Here is a 21681-nt window from a genome sequence, read left to right on the forward strand (position 1 = left end):
TCCGCCCATCGGAGAATCCTTGTGGCTTCTGCCAACGCCATCCTGCTTCTTGTGCCGCCTTGTCGGTTTACATGGGCGACAGCCGTGATGTTGTCTGACTGAATCAGCACCGGCTGGTTTTGAAGCAGGGGTTCTGCTTGTCTTAGGGCATTGCAAATGGCCCTTAGGTCCAGAATATTTATGTGTAGGGAAGTCTCCTGACTCGACCATTGTACTTGGAAGTTTCTTCCCTGAGTGACTGCTCCCCAACCTCGGAGGCTTGCATCCGTGGTCACCAGGACCCAGTCCTGAATGCCGAATCTGCGGCTCTCGAGAAGATGAGCACTCTGCAGCCACCACAGCAGAGACACCCTGGCCCTCGGAGACAGGGTGATCAGCCGATGCATCTGAAGATGCGATCCTCACTAACAGGTCCCACTGAAAGTTTCTTGCATGGAACCTGCCGAAGGGAATTGCTTCGTAAGAAGCTACCATCTTTCCCAGGACTCGCGTGCAATGATGCACCGACACCTGTTTTGGTTTCAGGAGGTCTCTGACCAGAGATGACAACTCCTTGGCCTTCTCCTCCGGGAGAAACACCTTCTTCTGTTCTGTGTCCAGAAACATGCCCAATATCAGCAGACGCGTCGTAGGAACCAGCTGCGACTTTGGGATATTCAGAATCCAGCCGTGCTGTTGTAGCACTTCCTGAGATAGTGCTACACCGATCAACAACTGCTCCTTGGACCTCGCCTTTATAAGGAGATCGTCCAAGTACGGGATAATTATAACTCCCTTCTTTCGAAGTAGTATCATCATTTCGGTCATTACCTTGGTACACACCCTCGGTGCCGTGGACAGACCCAACGGCAACGTCTGGAATTGGTAATGGCAGTTCTGTACCACAACCTTGAGGTACTCCTGGTGAGGTGGGTAAATGGGGACATGTAGGTAAGCATCCATGATGTCCAGTGACACCATAAAATCCCCCTCTTCCAGGCTTGCAATAACCGCCCTGAGCGATTCTATTTTGAGCTTGAACTTCCTTATATAAGTGTTCAAGGATTTTAAGTTTAGAATGGGTCTCACCGAACCGTCTGGTTTCGGTATCACAAACATTGTGGAATAGCAACCTCGTCCCTGTTGAAGGAGAGGAACTTTGATTATCACCTGCTGGAGGTACAGCTTGTGAATTGCCGCCAGTACTACCTCCCTTTCCTTGGGAGTAGCAGGCAAGGCTGATTTGAGGTAACGGCGAGGGAAAGACGTCTCGAACTCCAGCTTGTATCCCTGAGATACCTGTAGAACCCAGAGATCCACCTGTGAGCGAACCCACTGGTCGCTGAAGTTCCGGAGACCGGCCCCCACCGCACCTGGCTCCACCTGTGGAGCCCCAGCGTCATGCGGTGGACTTAGTGGAAGCAGGTGAGGATATTTGTTCCTGGGAACTGGCTGTTTGGTGCAGCTTTTTCCCTCTACCCCTGCCTCTGGGCAGAAAGGACGCGCCTCTGACCCGCTTGCCTTTCTGAGGCCGAAAGGACTGTACTTGATAATACGGTGCTTTATTAGGCTGTGAGGGAACCTGAGGTAAAAAAGTCGATTTCCCAGCTGTTGCTGTGGACACGAGGTCCGAGACCGTCCCCAAACAATTCCTCACCCTTATAAGGCAAAACTTCCATGTGCCTTTTAGAATCAGCATCACCTGTCCACTGCCGAGTCCATAATACTCTCCTGGCAGAAATGGACATTGCATTAATTCTAGATGCCAGCCGGCAAATGTCCCTCTGTGCATCTCTCATATATAAGACTACGTCTTTAATATGCTCTATAGTTAGCAAAATAGTATCCCTGTCAAGGGAATCAATGTTATCTGACAGGGAATCAGACCATGCTGCTGCAGCACTACACATCCATGCTGAAGCAATAGCAGGTCTCAGTATAGTACCTAAGTGTGTATACACAGACTTCAGGATAGCCTCCTGCTTTCTATCTGCAGGCTCCTTTAAGGCGGCCGTATCCTGAGACGGCAGTGCCACCTTTTTTGATAAGCGTGTGAGCGCCTTGTCCACCTTAGGGGATGTCTCCCAGCGTAACCTATCCGTTGGCGGGAAAGGGTACGCCATTAGTAACCGCTTAGAAATTACTAGTTTCATATCTGGGGAACACCACGCTTCTTCACACAATTCATTTAACTCATCAGATGGGGGAAAAGTCACTGGCTGCTTTTTCTCCCCAAACATAATACCCTTTTTTGTGGTAACCGGTTTAATGTCAGAAATGTGTAACACGTTTTTCATTGCCGTAATCATACATCGTATGGCCCTTGTGGATTGTACATTTGTCTCATCCTCGTCGACACTGGAGTCAGACTCCGTGTCGACATCTGTGTCTGCCATCTGAGGTAGCGGGCGTTTTTGAACCCCTGATGGCCTCTGAGACGTTTGGGCAGGCGCTGGCTGAGATGCCGGCTGTCCCAAAGCTGTTACATAATCGAACCTTTTATGCAAGGAGTTGACACTGTCGGTTAATACCTTCCACATATCCATCCACTCTGGTGTCGGCCCCGCAGGGGGCGACATCACACTTATCGGCTCCTGCTCCGCCTGCACGTAAGCGTCCTCATCAAACATGTCGACACAGCCGTACCGACACACCGCACACACACACACAGGGAATGCTCTGACTGAGGACAGGACCCCACAAAGTCCTTTGGGGAGACAGAGAGAGAGTATGCCAGCACACACCACAGCGCTATATAACCAGGGATTTACACTAAAGTGAGTGATTTTTCCCTATAGCAGCTTATTATACACAGTTTGCACCTAAATTTAGTGCCCCCCCTCTCTTTTTTACCCTTGAAGCCTGGAAACTGCAGGGGAGAGCCTGGGTAGCTGCCTTCCAGCGGAGCTGTGAAGAGAAAATGGCGCCCGTGTGCTGAGGAAGATAGCCCCGCCCCTTTCTCGGCGGACTTCTCCCGCTTTTTTATATGCTTTATGGCGGGGGATTATGCACATATACAGTATATTAGCTGTATTATGTGCTATTTAGCCATGTAAGGTACTCTAATTGCTGCCCAGGGCGCCCCCCCCAGCGCCCTGCACCCATCAGTGACCGGAGTGTGTGGTGTGCAGAGGGAGCAATGGCGCACAGCTGCAGTGCTGTGCGCTACCTTAATGAAGACCGGAGTCTTCAGCCGCCGATTTTCAAATTCTCTTCGGTTCTTCTGGTTTTGCAAGGGGGACGGCAGCGCGGCTCCGGGACCGGACGACCGAGGACTGGGCCTGTGTTCGATCCCTCTGGAGCTAATGGTGTCGAGTAGCCTAAGAAGCCCAAGCTAGCTGCAAGCAGGTAGGTTCGCTTCTCTCCCCTCAGTCCCACGTAGCAGTGAGTCTGTTGCCAGCAGATCTCACTGAAAATAAAAAACCTAACAAATACTTTCTTTCTAGGAAGCTTAGGAGAGCCCCTAGAGTGCATCCAGCTCTGGCCGGGCACAGATTCTAACTGAGGTCTGGAGGAGGGGCATAGAGGGAGGAGCCAGTGCACACCAGATGTAGTACCTAATCTTTCTTTTAAGAGTGCCCAGTCTCCTGCGGAGCCCGTCTATTCCCCATGGTCCTTACGGAGTACCCAGCATCCACTAGGACGTCAGAGAAAAAATAAGATTTTAAACCTACCGGTAAATCTTTTTCTCCTAGTCCGTAGAGGATGCTGGGGACTCCGTAAGGACCATGCTGGGGACTCCGTAAGGACCATGGGGTATAGACGGCTCCGCAGGAGACATGGGTACTGTAATCTTCAGAATGGGTGTGCACTGGCTCCTCCCTCTATGCCCCTCCTCCAGACCTCAGTTAGGACTGTGCTCAGAGGAGACTGACAGTACGAGGAAAAGGATTTTGTTATCTAAGGGCGAGATACACACCAGCCCACACCATACACACCGTACAACGTGGTATACAATAACCAGTTAACAGTATGAATAAAAACAGCATCAGCCATAGGCCGATCTCAACTGTAACTTAACCCTTAAGTATGCAACAACTATATACAAGTCTTGCAGAATGTTTCCGCACTGGGACGGGCGCCCAGCATCCTCTACGGACTAGGAGAAAAAGATTTACCGGTAGGTTTAAAATCTTATTTTCTCTTACGTCCTAGAGGATGCTGGGGACTCCGTAAGGACCATGGGGTTGATACCAAAGCTCCAGAACGGGCGGGAGAGTGCGGATGACTCTGCAGCACCGACTGAGCAAACACGAGGTCCTCATCAGCCAGGGTATCAAACTTATAGAATTTTTAAAAAGTGTTTGAACCCGACCAAGTAGCTGCTAGGCACAACTGTAATGCCGAGATGCCACGGGCATCCGCCCAAGAAGAGCCCATCCTCCTAGTGGAATGGGCCTTTTCTGAATTTGGTACCGGCAAATCAGCCGTAAAATTAACCTGCTGAATCGTGTTACCGATCCAGCTAGCAATAGTCTGCTTAGAAGCAGGAGCGCCAACCTTGTTGGCTGCCTACAGGACAAACAGTGCATCTGTTTTCCTAACCATAGCCGTTCTGGCTAAATAAAACTTTAATTTAACTGTTTGAAGCGGTTCAAACTATTGTGACTTAAGGAAACTCAACACCACGTTAAGGTCACATGGTGCCACTGGGGGCACAAAAAGAGGTTGGGGTGGTCATTCCGAGTTGTTCGCTCGGTAATTTTCTTCGCATCGCAGCAATTTTCCGCTAACTGCGCATGCGCAATGTTCGCACTGCGACTGCGCCAAGTAAATTTGCTATGCAGTTAGGTATTTTACTCACGGCATTACAAGGTTTTTTCTTCGTTCTGGTGATCGTAATGTGATTGACAGGAAGTGAGTGTTTCTGGGCGGAAACTGGCCGTTTTATGGGAGTGTTTGAAAAAACGCTACCGTTTCTGGGAAAAACGCGGGAGTGGCTGGAGAAACGGAGGAGTGTCTGGGCGAACGCTGGGTGTGTTTGTGACGTCAAACCAGGAACGACAAGCACTGAACTGATCGCACTGGCAGAGTAAGTCTCGAGCTACTCAGAAACTGCACAGAGAAGTCTTTTCGCAATATTGCGAATCTTTCGTTCGCAATTTTGCTAAGCTAAGATTCACTCCCAGTAGGCGGCGGCTTAGCGTGTGCAAAGCCGCTAAAAGCAGCTTGCGAGCGAACAACTCGGAATGAGGGCCTGGATGTGTAACGCTCTTTTTACCAAAGTCTGGACTTCTGTGAGAGAAGCCAACTCCTTCTGAAAGAATATGGATAAGGCAGAAATCTGCACTTTAATTGAGCCTAACTTTAGGCCCATAACCACTCCTGTCTGTAGAATATGGAGAAAACATCCTAGTTGGAAATCCTCAGTAGGAACCTCCTTGGCTTCACACCAAGACACATATTTTCTCCAGATACGGTGATGTTTCTTCGCCGTAACATCTTTCCTAGCTTTAATAAGAGTAGGAACGACCTCCTCTGGAATACCCTTTTTAGCTAGGATATGGTGTTCAACCGCCATGCCGTCAAACGTAACCGCAGTAAGTTTTGGAACACGTACGGCCCCTGTAGTAGCAGGTTCTACCTGTGAAGAAGGGGCCACGGATCTTCCGAGAGCAGTCCCTGAAGATCTGCATACCAGGCCCTTCGAGGCCAATCTGGAACAATGAGTATCGTCTGCACTCTTGTTTGTAATATGATTCTCAATTTGAGATGAGAGGAACTGGAGGGAGCAGATAGACCGACTGAACACCCACGGTGTCACCAGGGCGTCCACCGCCGCTGCCTAAGGGTCCCTCGACCTGGAACAATACGTCCGAATCTCCCTGTTGAGGCGTGATGCCCTCATGTCTATATGAGGAAGTCCTCAACGACTTTTCCCCATTGTAAAGACTTCCTGATGAAGTCCCCACTCTCTTAGATGGAGATTGTGTCCTCTGTAATGAAGACCTCTGACAGCGCTTACATGCTTTTTCGCACCGCAAAGAATCCTGGTGGCTTCTGCCATTTCTGCTCTGCTTTTTGTCCCGCCCTGGCGGTTCGCCTGCGTCACTGCCGCGACGTTGTCTGACTGGATCAGAACAGGCAGGATTGCGAAGAAAATTCTCCTATTGTTTGAGGCTGTTGCAAATGGCCCTCAATTTCAGCACATTGATGTGTGGCTAAGCCTCTTGGCCTGACCATATTTTCTGAACATTGTTTCCCTGTGTGACTGCTCCCCATCCTCGGAGGCTCGCGTCCGTAGTCACAAGAACCCAATCTTGAATGCCGAACCTGCGACCCTCTAGAAGGTGAGCACTCTGGAGTCACCACAGGGGAGAGAGAGAGATAGAGACTGGCCCGGGGGGACCGGGCTCCGCTGTATGTGACGGTGGGACCCTGACCACTTGTCTAGAAGATCCCACGAAGGTCCGTGCGGAATGGCCTCGTAGGCCGCCACTATCCTTCCTAATAAATTAGTGCATTTAGTCTCTGACCATGTTCTTGAGTACGTGGGCTCTTTCCTCTGGGAGAAAGACCTTTTGATTTTCTATGTCCAGAATCATGTCCAAAAACGGCAGTCGAGTTGTTGGAACCAACTGTGACGTTGGTAGATTTAGGATCCCGCCGTGTTGTTGTAGTATTCTCAGGGAGAGAGATACGCTTTGTAATAATTTTCCCCTTGAACTTGCCTTTACCAGGAGATCGTCCAAGTATGGGATAAATGTGACGCCTTGCTTACGCAGGATCACCATCATGTCCGCCATTAACTTGTCGGACGTGGGAATAACAATCCTGTAACGCGAATCTTAGGCACGCCTGATGAGGAGGATAAATGGGGACATGAAGGTATACATCCTTTATGTCAAGTGACACCATAAAAACCTCCCCTTCCAGGCTGGAGATCACTGCCCGGAGAGATTCCATCTCGAATTTGAACCTTTTCAGATATAGGTTCAGGGATTTTAGATTCAGAATGGGCCTGACCGAGCCATCCGGTTTCGGGACCACAACAAAAGCTTGAATAAAACCCCTTCCCCTGTAGAAGGGGAACCTTGATAATCACATACTGATGATACAGTTTCTGTATGGTAGCTGCCACTGTTTCCCTCTCTGAGGAGGAAACTGGCAAGACCGATTTGAAAAATCGTTGAGGAGGCACATCTTCGAATTCTAATTTGCATCCCTGGGATACAATTTTTACCGCCCAAGGATCCAAGTCCGACTGAACCCAGACTTGTCTGAAGAGTCGAAGACGTGCCCCCACCAGCGCGGGCTCCCTCAGCGGAGCCCCCGCGTCAGGTAGTGGATTTTGTAGAGGACGGGGTGGACTCTTGTCCCTGGGAAATAGCCGTAGCTGGTGTTCTTTTCCCTCTACCTCAACCTCTGGCAAGGAAGGAAGAGCCCAGAGCCCCGACCCTTTCTGAACTTATGCGACCGAAGGGACTGCATTTGATACTGCCGTGTTTTCTTTTCCTGTGGGGGAACATAAGGCAAGAGAGTAGATTTACACGCGGTCGCTGTGGTTACCAGATCCGCGAGGCCCTCCCCAAATAAAACTTCACCTTTGTAAGGCAAAGTCTTTTTTTTTTTTTTTAAACAGCATACCTGTCCTTTGGCAGGTCCACAGGGACCGTCTAACATAGATCTGCATGGCATTGGCTCTTGAACCCAACAGCCCAATATCACTCGCAGCTTCTCTCATATGTTATGCTGCGTCTTTAATGTGACCCAAGATCACCAAAATGGTATCTTTTTCTAGGGTGTCAATGTCAGATGACAAGATATCCGCCCGCGTTGCAACTGCGCCACCCACCCATGCCGACGCTACTGCCGGCCTTAGTAGGGCACCCATATGTATAAATTGATTTTAAGGTAGTTTCCTGTCTGCAATCAGCAGGACTCTTAAGGGCTGCCGTATCAGGGGAAGGTAGCACCCCCCTTTTTTCGACAAGCACGTAAATGCCTTGTCGAGATGGGGGAAAAGTTACCTCAGGATTCTTTCCCTTAAACATGCCGACCTTTGTGTCAGAGACAGAAAGGTCCTCAGTGATATGCAAAACATCTTTAATTGTTACAATCATATACTGAATACACTTGTCCACCCTTGGGCGCAACTTAGCATAATCACCGTCGACACTGGAGTCAGAATCCGTGTCGGTACTGGTGTTTACTACCTGTGAAAAGGGACGGTTCTGCGACCCCGAAGGGCCCTGTGACACAGTAAAAGCTATGGATTGACTCCCTGCTTTAATCCTTGGACTCAGCTTTGCCCAAACTTTGTAATAAAGTCACATTAGCATTTAAAACGTCCCACATATTCATTCAATCAGGTGTCGGCGGCGCCGACGGAGACACCACAATCATCTGCTCTGCCTCCTCCCTATATGAGCCTTCCACCTCAGACATGTCGACACAGACGTACTGACATCCCCACACACACAGGGATACCTAATATAATGGGGACTGACCCACCATAAGGCCCTTAGGAGAGACAGAGAGAGAGTATGCCAGCACACACCCAGCGCCACTGTATACTGAGACAAAAAAAAACCAGTCTGTCAGCGCTTTTTATTACAAGTGTAAAACACCACATATTTGCGCCAATAAATGTGCCCCCCCCCCCCCCCCCTCGTTTTGACCCTCTGTATTAACTAACAGCAGGGGAGAGTCCGAGCCGCTTCTCTGTATGCTGAGGAGAAAAAATGGCGCTGGTTAGTGCTGGTGGAAACAAGCTCCGCCCCCAGACGGCGGGCTTCGTTCCTGCTCTAAATCTTTATACTGGCGGGGGATTCTGAAATATACATCCTTTATAGTGTATATAAGTACTTTGCCAGTGTTATGTGAGGTCTATTAATGCTGCCCAGGGCGCCCCCCCCTGCGCCCTGCACCCTTACTGTGGTGCCTGTGTGTGTGATCTGGGAGCAATGGCGCGCAGCGTTACCACTGCACGTAACCTCATGAAGATCTGAAGTCTTCTGCCGCCTTTGAAGTCTTCTTTCTTCTTATACTCACCCGGCTTCTATCTTCCGGCTCTGTGAAGAGGACGGCGGCGCGGCTCTGGGACGAACTCAAGGGTGGGACCTGTGTTCCGACTCCCTCTGGAGCTAATGATGTCCAGTAGCCTAAGAAGAAGAGCCTATCATTTAAGTAGGTCTGCTTCTCTCCCCTCAGTCCTACGAAGCAGGGAGCCTGTTGCCAGCAGTGCTCCCTGAAAATAATAAACCTAACAAAAGCTTTTTCAGAGAAACTCAGGAGAGCTCCCCTACAGTGCATCCAGTCTCCACTGGGAACAGGAACTAACTGAGGTCTGGAGGAGGGGCACAGAGGGAGGAGGCAGTGCACACCCATTCTAAAGCTTTACAGTGCCCATGTCTCCTGCGGAGCCGTCTATACCCCATGGTCCTTACGGAGTCCCCAGCATGGTACTTACGGAGTCCCCAGCATCCTCTAGGACGTAAGAGAAAAAGGCAGTTCTGCGCATGCGTATGCGGTGCAATGCGCACGCACGACGTACGGGCACAACGAATTATGTAGTTTTGCACAGGGTCTAGCGATGCATTTCAGTCGCACTGGTTGCCACAGAGTTATTGACATAAAGTGGGCGTTTCTGGGTGACAAACTGACCGTTTTAAGGGAGTGTTTGGGAAAACGCAAGCGTGCCAGAAAAAACGCAGGCGTGGCTGGGCAGGTGTGTGACGTCAAATCCGGAACTGAATAGGCTGAAGTGATCACAAGGGCTGAGTAGGTTTTGAGCTACTCTGAAACTACACAAACATTTTTTGCATGCGCTCTGCGATACGTTCGTTCGCACTTCTGCTAAGCTAAAATACACTCCCAGTGGGTGGCGGCATAGCGTTTGCACGGCTGCTAAAAACTGCTAGCGAGCGATCAACTTGGAATGACCCCCTAAGTCTCTATTCAAGATCTTATCCACAGACTGTCTTAAGCATTACGTCTCTTTCTCATGGCGGGACAATTTATTAGAGATATTGGAAATCATTCCTTTAATGTAATCCAGCCACGCTGGTTCAGCCCCGCTAGCCTGAGAAGGTGCACTACATAGTAGTGAACTCCCTGGAGAAGAGGAACACTCTGCCGTACATGAAACACACTTTTTGCCTGACATATTGTAAATGTGACAGCACACACACACCGGAAAGGATAAAAACACAACTAACCCACAAAGAGCCCTTCCAGGGAGACACAGATATTGGAGCCAGCACACCGCGCCCTTATTGCTAATTCCAAGCTTAGTCAGGTCGCAGACTAAGTATCCAGAGTGGGTACTTAGTACACTAATAATCGCTCCCCCCTGCTATGAACCCCTGGTACCGCTGATGTAATCTGGAGTCACATCGGAGGAGCTGCGCGTCCCTGTCAGTCAGCGTCTTTGTCCACTGCAGAGGGAAAATGGCGCTGGTGAGCTGCTGTTTCCGCTCATAGTGAAGCCCCGCCCCTTCAATGGTGCGCGGTCTTCACGCTTATTTATACTGGTTGAGGTATTTTTGTGCTTGAAATGGAGACAGATCCGTTTTAAAGCTTTGATTGCCAGTCTGGGTACTGTGTACAGTGTACTGAGATGCAGGTGTGTACTGAGTCTGGAGACGCAATCTGCCCCGGTTAGAAGCCATGCGTCTCCGTACCCTCATGCCGCCATAATGGCAGACGACCCGCTAACCAGGAAGCTGGCTTAGCACTCACCACTCTTCTTTCTTCTGGCTCTGTTAGGGGTGGCGGCATGCTGCGGGAATGTACGCTCGCCATGGTGGGGCTTGCAAATAGTTCCCCCAGGAGCTAGTGTCCTGTCAGAGGGGAACGGGACCATTGACCCTTCAAGAGGTTGGGCTGTCCCCCCCCCTAAGTCCCACGAAGCAGGCAGGCTGGTGCCATCCAGTCCTGCCTGAAAATAACAAACAGAAAAATAAATGCAGAAAACTCTTCAGGAGCTTCCATAAGCGTGACCGGCTCCTCCGGGCAGATTTTCTAAACTGAGTCTGATAGGAGGAGCATAGAGGGAGGAGCCAGCCCACACTATCAAATTCTTAAAGTGCCCATGGCTCCTAGTGGACCCGTCTATACCCCATGGTACTAAATGGATCCCCAGTATCCTCTAGGACGTAAGAGAAAAGGGGTTATTGCTCCTTTCCGGCCGCTCTTATATATTCGTGCCTTAAACTCCAAGCTTTGGATGGATTATGTTTGAATGGAATCTCTCTGATCAGTTATCCACTGCATAGAGACCACCGGAATTTTAGCCTCCCTCAACATCAGGGGCGTATATTTTCACGTTTGCACTTGGCCAGGGCCTTACTCACTCGTCCAGTTCGATGCCAGTTTGTCTCTATCCGAATGGCAGGGCCACGGACCCACGCGCTCTCCCATAAATCATGGCGGTGATGACTAGCCTGTTGCACCAGTGTGACATTGTGGTCAGCCCTTGTTTGGTAAGTCACCTATTGCAGGTCAATTTGACTTCCCTGTTGGCAAGTCCACATGGAACAGTTCCTTCAGGACCACAGCAGAATTTTGAAAGTCTCACCTAATGCCTTGTCAGTACCTGGGAGTGTTTATTTAACCTCTCTGTGGCGGGTGTTCATTCCAGGCTCCAGAGCTTAGTTTCATCAAGGTGGGGGCGGAGTCAACAGAGTACTGTGGTTACCTATTCTATTTATCTTGCTGTACATCAAGCAGCTGGGAACAGTGGTCTTCATCTTTGAGATCATTCAGTATGCTGGTTTCCTCTCGCAGAAGGAGTAAACTGTAGGAGTTTCTCCACAATTACTCACGGTGTACATAGTCCCTCTCGTCTCAGCTTATAGTTCACTCCACTCTCCATTGTTGGCTCATTTCCACTGATTTCGATCCTTGGTCACTCCGATTTCGGTCACTGTGACCATGGGTGCAAGTTTTTCTAGGATAGGGTGGATTTTCAGCTCCGACGCCTTTGGTCATCGTCAGACACGGCTCACTCTGCCGATCTATTTGCTCCAAGCCTGAGAGACCACCAGGTAATGGTGATTGTAGTAGCTCCAGATTGGCAAAACAAGTCGTAGTACCCGACAGTCTCAAAATGTCGGTAAGTTTAGAGTGGTGTTTTCCACTTCAACTGCACCTGCTGCAACGAGGTCCTTTTCTACATGAGGACCTTCTCCAGTTGGCTTTAATGACCTGGCTTTTGAAACCAAGTTTTAAAGCTAACGTTTTTCGCTCTCTGTAGTCCGTACCATCATGTGAGCCGGAACTCATTTTTTGTCTCGCACTTGCCACAGAGTTTTGAGACCCTACATCTTGCGGGGTGAACAGAACATAGTTCATACCTCCAGACTTCACCTGTCTCATTTCTTGGCCTTCCGTCAGTAGGGTTTGGAGTCGGGCTTCAAACTTGGTCTTTTGACAGGACAAATTTCAGGCCTGTCAATTTATTTCTAGCAACATGTTGCCCCTCTTCCAGAGGTTTCCACCATTTTTGCAGGCCGAGGTGCGTATTCAACCACCTTTTGGTCCGCTGGTCATATTAGCTTTTAAACAGGTTAATTTTGAGCCTGTACATTTAGTGCAGCTGTAGTTAGTTTCTTGAAAGCAGTTTTTCCTTATGACTTTTCACTCTCACCTCAACGTGTTTCCCTGTAAGCTGCCTTTTTCATCTTCCAGGACGACAGTGTGGTTCTCCATACGGTTTCTACAATACAGCCGGATGTTGTTTTGGTTTTCAACAGATACCAGAAAACCTGTTGTTCTGGTTTTCTCCTTCCTCAGCGACTTCATGGGACCAAGATGATCTGACTTTGCCAGGCGAATGCTGAGTTATGCAGATTTACTTGAACAATGTTTCTTCTGTACGCTGCACAGATTCTCTAATTTTTCTTTACAATGCAGTTGGCTGGCTACAATGCAGACCACTGCGTGTTGCAGCCAGTCTGTCATCACTCAACGCTCTTCTGGTGCTGAACGTCCACGCATTCCACTAGGGTGGTAATGCACTCCTGGGAAATGAGGCACACGTTGGCTTGTCTTCAGGTTTTAGACTCTGGCGATGCCCATTTGAGCGTGCAGTTTTCCAGTCACGCAGCCTAAGCATTCCCTATCCTGGGGTTGGCTATTGAACGTCCCATGGTCCAGTGTTGCCCAACCTTGCTGCAAGAGAAAATAGGATTTTTGGTCACTTACCATTGAATCCTATTCTCTTCAACAGGCTGGGTGACACTGCGTTCCCTCGCTCCCACTCAGTTGTGCGAGGTATTGTTTCTTAACCGTCTTTTCCCTACTGGTTTGTTTGACTGTTCTAACAGTTTCACTGGGTTACTGCTACTCCTTTCTGGACTCTTTTAAAGCAGTACTGGAATAATAGGAGTGCAGGGGGGAGGAGCTTGGGTTTAAAGCTACAGTTTACATTATGTGCCAAACTCCAGCCCCAACATGCAATCCCATGGTCCAGTGTCGCCCAGCCTGCTTAAGAGAAAAGGATTCCATTGTAAGTGACCAAAAATCCTAGTAAACTCTGTAAAGCTCTGCTCTGTTTGTGATTATATAAAGGTTCACGATAATAAAAAAAATTATAATAATAGAGATGTATTACAATTTAGAAAAAAGGTGAAAGATTGTGGCTCACTTGGGACTTTTCACAGATTTAGATTTTTCAGGGACTGAAAAAGTAAGTGTTTCAGACAGACTGTCTACATCTTGCGAGACATCCAAAGAAACATCCTGTAACAAGAAGACAACAAGGAGAATCAGGATTGGAATAGTTCTGCTGAGCTGCTCAAATTCAAGAACCACAGCAGATAAAATGTTCAATAGTTAAATTCCATATGGACAAAAACTGGGACAAGGAGCAAAATTTTGCACGTACAAAGTTAGGACCAGGAGAAACATTATGGACTTACATAGGAAACTGAATATTGAACACAGATTGTAATTCACAACAGTTGTGTGGCAATTGACATTATTCTTGAATATGAGAAGCACTGTTGGGCCTCACTTAGCTATTTAGTAAGGCAATACCTCTCTGCATTGCACATTCTTATACTATGCTAAAGTCTTTATTTAGGAAATTCCAGGGTTCCTGCTTGTATCAATTGATTTGTTGTGTTTGTACAGCCTCTTTGCTCTTAATGACATAATTGCAATACATGTAAATCATTTTAAAAAATATATTAAACTATGATACTGTACTCTGAGAGATCACTACTACTGCCTGATATTACAATATTGAATATAACAATAACATAAAAATGTGGATTGAGATACAACTTTTTATAGATTTAAGAAATGCACTTTAAATTACATATAAATGAGTATAATTCTATTTAGCTGCACCTGACTCTCTGTGTCCATCAAATCTTCCTGACGAGACATCTTCACCTCAAGTGAAAGATCCCCCTGAAAAGTACAATCAGAAACAGTCCATCTTTGAAAATGATATTATTACACTTCAAGCATCCTGTATTACTTATTTTATTTTGTCCAAACATTAAATTCTTTCTCCATTTCATGATAATTTTCCCACAATGTGCTCACCGGACTGCTGATGTCTCTTCCTTGGCTTCCTTTACTGTTTAGGCTTCCGATTTCTGTTTGTGAACTGGACTGAGAAACCCCCTCAAAGAATGGTCTAGGCAGTCAAACAAATGTAATATGTCAGACTAATAATCTATCCAAAAATATTATAACAGATTTACAAAAAGAAAGCACAGGGGACGGTCTGTACCTAAGCTTTGGCTTGGGGGTGCTCAAGACACTCTCACTTTCTTCTAACTCTGGGCAGCTGTCACTTGGGTTAAACATTTCTAGACTGTCATATAAATCATCAAGATCTTCTTCCCGAATCTCATCACGAGACACATGATCCAGACCAAATCCAACCTAAAAAAAAGTATTATCATTGAAATGAAAAGAAAAAACAGGATTTTTGTATTTACATGAAATACATTTTTCTGAATCCATTAAGTAACACTGGACCTTGACGTATATGTTGTTTGGCACTCAATTTAAAATCTTTACTACACTTAAAGTTATCATCCTTCTATATCTTTACCATCTGTGGATGCACAAAACATTAAACATGTAAACTTTGAACCTATGAACTGGGAACCAGGTGGCTGTACGACACAGGTGCTCAGATGAGGCTCTCTGTTGTGCCACCAAGGAGGTGCTCTATAATCTGGTAGAAAGGGCCTCCATTTTCATTTTTAGGGCAGGTATTCTTTGCTCCAATGTAAACCTGAAGATTTACTAAAGTAAATTATTTAGCAATTTGCTGCTGTGGGCCAACCCCTCTCATGGGCACCACAGAGCACCAAGAGATAACCTGTGTAGTAAATATCCAGTGTGCTATTAACATAGGAAACAACATCCAACAAGAAAAGGGAACCTACATCTAAAGACTGCACTTAGCGCAGGCCTAGGACCATAAGGTGACCATAGCGAAAACGCATACTTGTTGAAGAGACTGATTGGTTCTAAGCACAGGAAAAAGAGACATGGAGATCTGTAAGATAGACAACCTCTGTAAGTACAAAGGTGACATACTGTATCTTGAGAACCTGTAGAAAAAATGCTACAGAAGGGAACTGGTATATTAAATGAATGGTCCGTGGAACCAACATAGGAACCCCTAAATATCTGCAAATCAATTGATTTGATTGTGCTTTGAAGTGCTCCACTTTGTGGCTCAACAGTGATGCCATCATGTCTTCATTTGATTAAACACATTTTTCCACGATTTGCTAAAACACTTCCAGATGTAGAGACCATTTTCCACGGTAGATACGTCAGACAATGACACTGGCCAGACACTGCTAAAATTGCTGGAATATTTTGTTCTGCCCAGTGCATAATTATTGTGGTTTCTCCCATTGCCATGGAGATCTTGGAACGTTCTTGATGATTGATGCATGGCATTGCCTTATTCAATTTGTATGGCATTTCCATGCAACTTGTGACTCAAGCCTCTAACACCATCTTGTTTCTAATACAATTACCATGAGTATCAACTTCTCTGGAGTGGCCTTTTGTAAACTACACTGAAGCATAACCACGCCAAGCCCCAAAGGCTCGCATCCGTCATCACAATGGTCCAGAACCCTTGGTCAGGTTGTTGACCCTCAGCCCCCTGAGGAACAACTGAAATGCCCATGTAGACAAAGAGGTTTATTTACAAATCAACCCGGCGCTTTGGATTGTATTTATGCTCAATAAGTAAAAGGACAACACTAGCGATGTCTAGCTAGTAAAAGCATTGCCCTTTTAAATATTGGGCATAATTTTTGGTAGTTAATTATTCAACCATAGGACTTCAAGGTCTGCAATATTTCCTGCACATGTTCCTGAAGAAAGGTCACTGATCCTTCCTTGTTCAACATATTATTATCTATCAAAAGAATGATATGATCTGAACATCAGAATTGGTATCATACATTTCATGATTGTAAACACATATAGTTTTGTCACCAAACCGAAGTGTAGAGTCTGAAACTGAATGTGAAAATTCTCAAGTGAAAAATAAGATTTTAAACCTACCGGTAAATCTTTTTCTCCTAGTCCGTAGAGGATGCTGGGGACTCCGTAAGGACCATGGGGTATAGACGGGCTCCGCAGGAGACATGGGCACTCTAAGACTTTAGATGGGTGTGAACTGGCTCCACCCTCTATGCCCATCCTCCAGACCTCAGTTATAGAACTGTGCCCAGAGGAGACGGACAGTACGAGGAAAGGATTTTTGTTAATCTAAAGGCGAGATACACACCAGCCCACACCATACACACCGAACAACATGAAACATACTAAACCAGTTAACAGCATGAACAAAACAGCATCAGCCAGAGACTGATCTCAACTGTAACATAACCCTTATGTAAGCAACAACTATATACAAGTCTTGCAGAAATAGTCCGCACTGGGACGGGCGCCCAGCATCCTCTACGGACTAGGAGAAAAAGATTTACTGGTAGGTTTAAAATCTTATTTTCTCTTACGTCCTAGAGGATGCTGGGGACTCCGTAAGGACAATGGGGATTATACCAAAGCTCCAGACCGGGCGGGAGAGTGCGGATGACTCTGCAGCACCGAATGAACAAACATGAGGTCCTCCTTAGCCAGGGTATCAAACTTGTAGAATTTAGCAAAAGTGTTTGAAACCGACCAAGTAGCTGCTCGGCAAAGCTGTAATGCCGAGATGCCTCGGGCAGCCGCCCAAGAAGAGCCCACCTTTCTAGTGGAATGGGCCTTTACCGAATTTGGTAACGGCAATCCCGCCGTAGAATGAGCCTGCTGAATCGTGTTACAGATCCAGCGAGCAATAGTCTGCTTAGAAACAGGAGCGCCAACCTTGTTGGCTGCATACAGGACAAACAGTGCTTCTGTTTTCCTAACCCGAGCCGTCCTGGCTACATACATTTTTAAGGCCCTGACTACATCCAGGTACTTGGAATCCTTCCAGTCCCCCATAGCCACAGGCACCACAATAGGTTGATTCATATGAAACGACGAAACCACCTTAGGCAGAAATTGAGGACGAGTTCTTAACTCTGCTCGAGCCACATGGAAAATCAGATAAGGGCTCTTGTGACACAAAGCCGCCAATTCGGACACCCGCCTCGCAGATGCCAAAGCCAACAACATAACCACCTTTCAAGTGAGAAATTTTAATTCAACTGTTTGAAGAGGTTCAAACCAGTGTAATTTAAGGAACTGTAACACCACATTAAGGTCCCACGGTGCCACTGGGGGCACAAAAGGAGGTTGGATGTGCAGCACTCCCTTTACAAAAGTCTGGACTTCTGGGAGAGAAGCCAATTCCTTCTGAAAGAATATAGATAAGGCCGAAATCTGCACCTTAATGGAGCCTAACTTTAGGCCCATATCCACTCCTGTCTGCAGAAAATGGAGAAAACGACCCAGCTGAAAATCTTGGCTTCACACCAAGACACATATTTCCTCCAGATACGGTGATAATGCTTCGCCGTTACCTCCTTCCTAGTTTTGATTAGAGTAGGGATGACTTCCCCCGGAATACCGTTCCTAGCTAGGATTTGGTGTTCAACCGCCATGCCGTCAAACGTAACCGCGGTAAGTCTTGGAACACACAGGGTCCCTGTTGTAACAGGTCCTCCCTGAGAGGACGAGGCCACGGATCTTCTGTGATCATTTCCTGAAGATATAAATACCAGGCCCTTCGAGGCCAATCTGGAACAATGAGTATTGTCTGCACACTTGTTCGTCTTATGATTCTTAGTATTTTTTAGATAAGCGGAAGTGGAGGGAACACATAGACCGACTGAAACACCCACGGTGTCACCAGGGCACCCACAGCCACTGCCTCAGGGTCCCTTGACCTGGAACAATACGTCCGAAGCTTTCTGTTGAGGCGTGACGCCATCATGTCTATTTGAGGAAGTCCCCAACGACTTGTTACTTCTGCAAAGACCTCTGGATGGAGATCGTGTCTGCTGAGGAAGTCTGCTTCCCAGTTGTCTACTCCCGGAATGAAGACCGCTGACAGAGCGCTTACATGATTTTCCGCCCAGCGAAGAATCCTGGTGGCTTCTGCCATTGCTGCTCTGCTCCTTGTCCCGTCCTGGCGGTTTACATGCGCCACGGCTGTGACGTTGTCTGATTGGATCAGAACGGGTAGGTTGCTAAGAAGACTCTCCGCCTGTTGCAGGCCGTTGTATATGGCTCTTAATTCCAGCACATTGATATGTAGACAAGCCTCCTGGCTTGACCATATTCCATGAAAATTTCTGCCTTGTGTGACTGCTCCCCATCCTCGGAGGCTCGCGTCCGTGGTCACAAGTACCCAATCTTGAAAGCCGAACCTGCGACCCTCTAGAAGGTGAGCACTCTGGAGCCACCACAGGAGAGAGACCCTGGCCCTGGGGGACAGGCTTATCCTCCGATGCATCTGTAGATGGGACCCTGACCACTTGTCCAGAAGGTCCCACTGAAAAGTTCTTGCATGGAACCTGCCGAACGGAATGGCCTCGTAGGCCGCCACCATCTTTCCCAATATTCGAGTGCATTGATGAACTGACACTCTTTTTGGTGTCAGCAGGTCCTTGACCATGCTCTGGAGTTCCTGGACTTTTTCCACTGGGAGAAAAACACTCTTTTTTTCCGTGTCCAGAATCATGCCAAAAATGACAGTCGAGTTGTCGGAACCAACTGCGACTTTGGTAGATTTAGAATCCAGCCGTGTTGTTGTAGTTCTCTCAGGGAGAGAAACACGCTTTTTAGTAACTGATCTCTTGACCTTGCCTTTATCAGGAGATCGTCCAAGTATGGGATAATTGTGACCCCCTGCTTGCGCAGAAGCACCATCATTTCTGCCATTACCTTGGTGAAAATTCTCGGGGCCGTGGAAAGCCCAAACGGCAACGTCTGAAATTGGTAATGACAATCCTGTACAGTGAATCTCAGGTACGCCTGATGAGGATATATGGGGACATGAAGGTATGCATCCTTTATGTCTAGTGACACCATAAAATCCCCCCCTTCTAGGCTGGAGATCACTGCCCGGAGAGATTACATCTTGAATTTGAACCTTTTCAAATATAGGTTTAGGGATTTAAGATTCAGAATTGGTCTGGCCGAGCCATCCGGCTTCGGGACCACAAATAGGGTTGAATAAAACCCTTTCCCCTGTTGCCCTAAGGGGAACCTTGATAATCACCTGCTGTTGACACAGCTTTTGTATGGCAGCTGAAACTATTTCCCTCTCTGGGGGAGAAGCTGGCAAGGCCGATTTGAAAAATCGGTGTGGGGGCACATCTTTGAACTTCAGTTTGTAGCCTTGGGATACAATTTCGACCACCCAAGGGTCCAAATCCGACTGAACCCAGACCTGGCTGTAGAGACGAAGACATGCCCCCACCGATGCGGACTCCCGCAGCGAAGCCCCAGCGTCATGCGGTGGATTTTGTAGAGGCCGGGGAGGATTTTTGTTCCTGGGAACTAGCTGTAGCTGGTGTTCTTTTCCCTCTACCTTTTCCTCTGGCGAGGAAGGAAGAGCCCTGACCCTTTCTGAACTTATGCGACCGAAAGGACTGCAGCTGGTATTGAGGTGTTTTCTTTTGCTGTGGGGGAACACAAGGCAAAAAAGAAGACTTACCCGCGGTAGCTGTGGAAACCAGGTCCGCGAGGCCCTCCCCAAATAAAACTTCACCTTTGTAAGGCAAAGCCTCCATATGTCTCTTCGAATCAGCATCCCCTGTCCATTGACGGGTCCACAGGGACCTTCTAGCAGAAACTGCCATGGCATTGGCTCTTGAACCCAACAGCCCAATATCTCTCGCAGCCTCTCTCATATATAACGTTGCGTCCTTAATGTGACCCAAGGTCAACAAAATACTATCTTTATCTAATGTGTCAATGTCAGATGACAAGTCATCTGCCCACGCTGCAATTGCGCTACCCATCCATGCCGACGCTAATGCAGGTCTGAGCAGGTCTCCCGTAATCGCATAAATTGATTTTAAGGTAGTTTCCTGCCTGCGATCCGCAGGATCCTTTAGGGCCGCCGTATCCGGGGACGGTAGCGCAACCTTTTTGGACAAGCGCGTCAAGGCCTTGTCCACCGTGGGCGAGGATTCCCACCGTAACCTGTCCTTTGAGGGGAAAGGATACGCCATAATAATTCTCTTGGGAACCTGCAGTCTCTTGTCTGGAGTTTCCCAAGCCTTTTCAAATAAAGTGTTCAGCTCATGAGATGGGGGAAACGTTACCTCAGGTTTCTTTTCCTTAAACATGCAGACCCTCGTGTCAGGGACAGAGGGGTCCTCTGTGACATGCAAAACATCTTTTATTGCAAAAATCATATATTGAATACTCTTGGCCACTCTTGGGTGCAACCTCGCATCATCATAGTCGACACTGGATTCAGAATCCGTGTCGGTATCAGTGTCTGCTATCTGGAAGAAGGGACGTTTATGGGACCCTGAAGGGTCTTGTGACTCAGCCAAAGCCATGGATTGACTCCCTGCATTGTCCTTGGACTCTGCTTTGTCCAATCTCTTATGTAATAGAGTCACATTAGCATTTAAAACATTCCACATGTCCAACCAATCAGGCGTCGGCTGTGCCGACGGAGACACCACCACCATCTGCTCTGCATCCTCCCTAGACGAGCCTTCCGCTTCAGACATGTCGACACACACGTACTGACACCCCCACACACACTGGGATATCTGAATATAGTTACAGACCCACAATAAGGCCCTTTGGAGAGACAGAGAGAGAGTATGCCAGCACACACCCAGCGCCACTAGACAATGAAACAAAGTCCCAGCCTGTAAAGCGTTATATCTACACAATTTAGCACCAAATAAATGTGCCCCCGCCCCTCGTTTTTGCCCCCTGTTACTTGTTCAGCAGGGGAGAGTCCGGGGGCAGCTTCTCTGCAGCTTGCTGTGGAGAAAATGGCGCTGGTTAGTGCTGGAGGATCAAGCTCCGCCCCCTGACGGCGGGCTTCGGTCCCGCTCTTTTTCTTTAAACTGGCAGGGGATTTATTATATACTGCCTCTGCAGTATCTATATAACTGTGCCAGACTTATTTGAGGTGAAAATTGCTGCCCAGGGCGCCCACCCAGCGCCCTGCACCCTTGCTGTGCCTGTGTGTGTTGTGGGAGCAATGGAGCGCAGCGCGACCGCTGCGCGGTACCTCATGAAGACCTGAAGTCTTCTGCCGCCTCTGAAGTCTTCTTGCTTCTTACACTTACCCGGCTT

The 21681-nt window shown here is 47.8% G+C and overlaps 1 protein-coding gene across 2 annotated transcripts in view; it reads right to left on the bottom strand.

The window, feature by feature from the left end:
- PACS1 (phosphofurin acidic cluster sorting protein 1) overlaps nucleotides 1-21681 on the bottom strand; it is a 502137-nt gene that overhangs the window by 183169 nt on the left and 297287 nt on the right. For both annotated transcript variants that reach the window (XM_063945169.1, XM_063945168.1), the window contains 4 exons: nucleotides 14669-14823; nucleotides 14479-14572; nucleotides 14278-14340; nucleotides 13571-13665 (listed from right to left, as the gene is read on the bottom strand). In XM_063945169.1, the coding sequence (XP_063801239.1) occupies nucleotides 13571-13665; nucleotides 14278-14340; nucleotides 14479-14572; nucleotides 14669-14823 (407 nt within the window). The remainder of the gene's footprint in view (nucleotides 1-13570; nucleotides 13666-14277; nucleotides 14341-14478; nucleotides 14573-14668; nucleotides 14824-21681) is intronic.

This window comes from Pseudophryne corroboree, chromosome 11, assembly GCF_028390025.1.
Source record: "Pseudophryne corroboree isolate aPseCor3 chromosome 11, aPseCor3.hap2, whole genome shotgun sequence".
Classification (NCBI taxonomy): Eukaryota; Metazoa; Chordata; class Amphibia; order Anura; family Myobatrachidae; genus Pseudophryne; species Pseudophryne corroboree.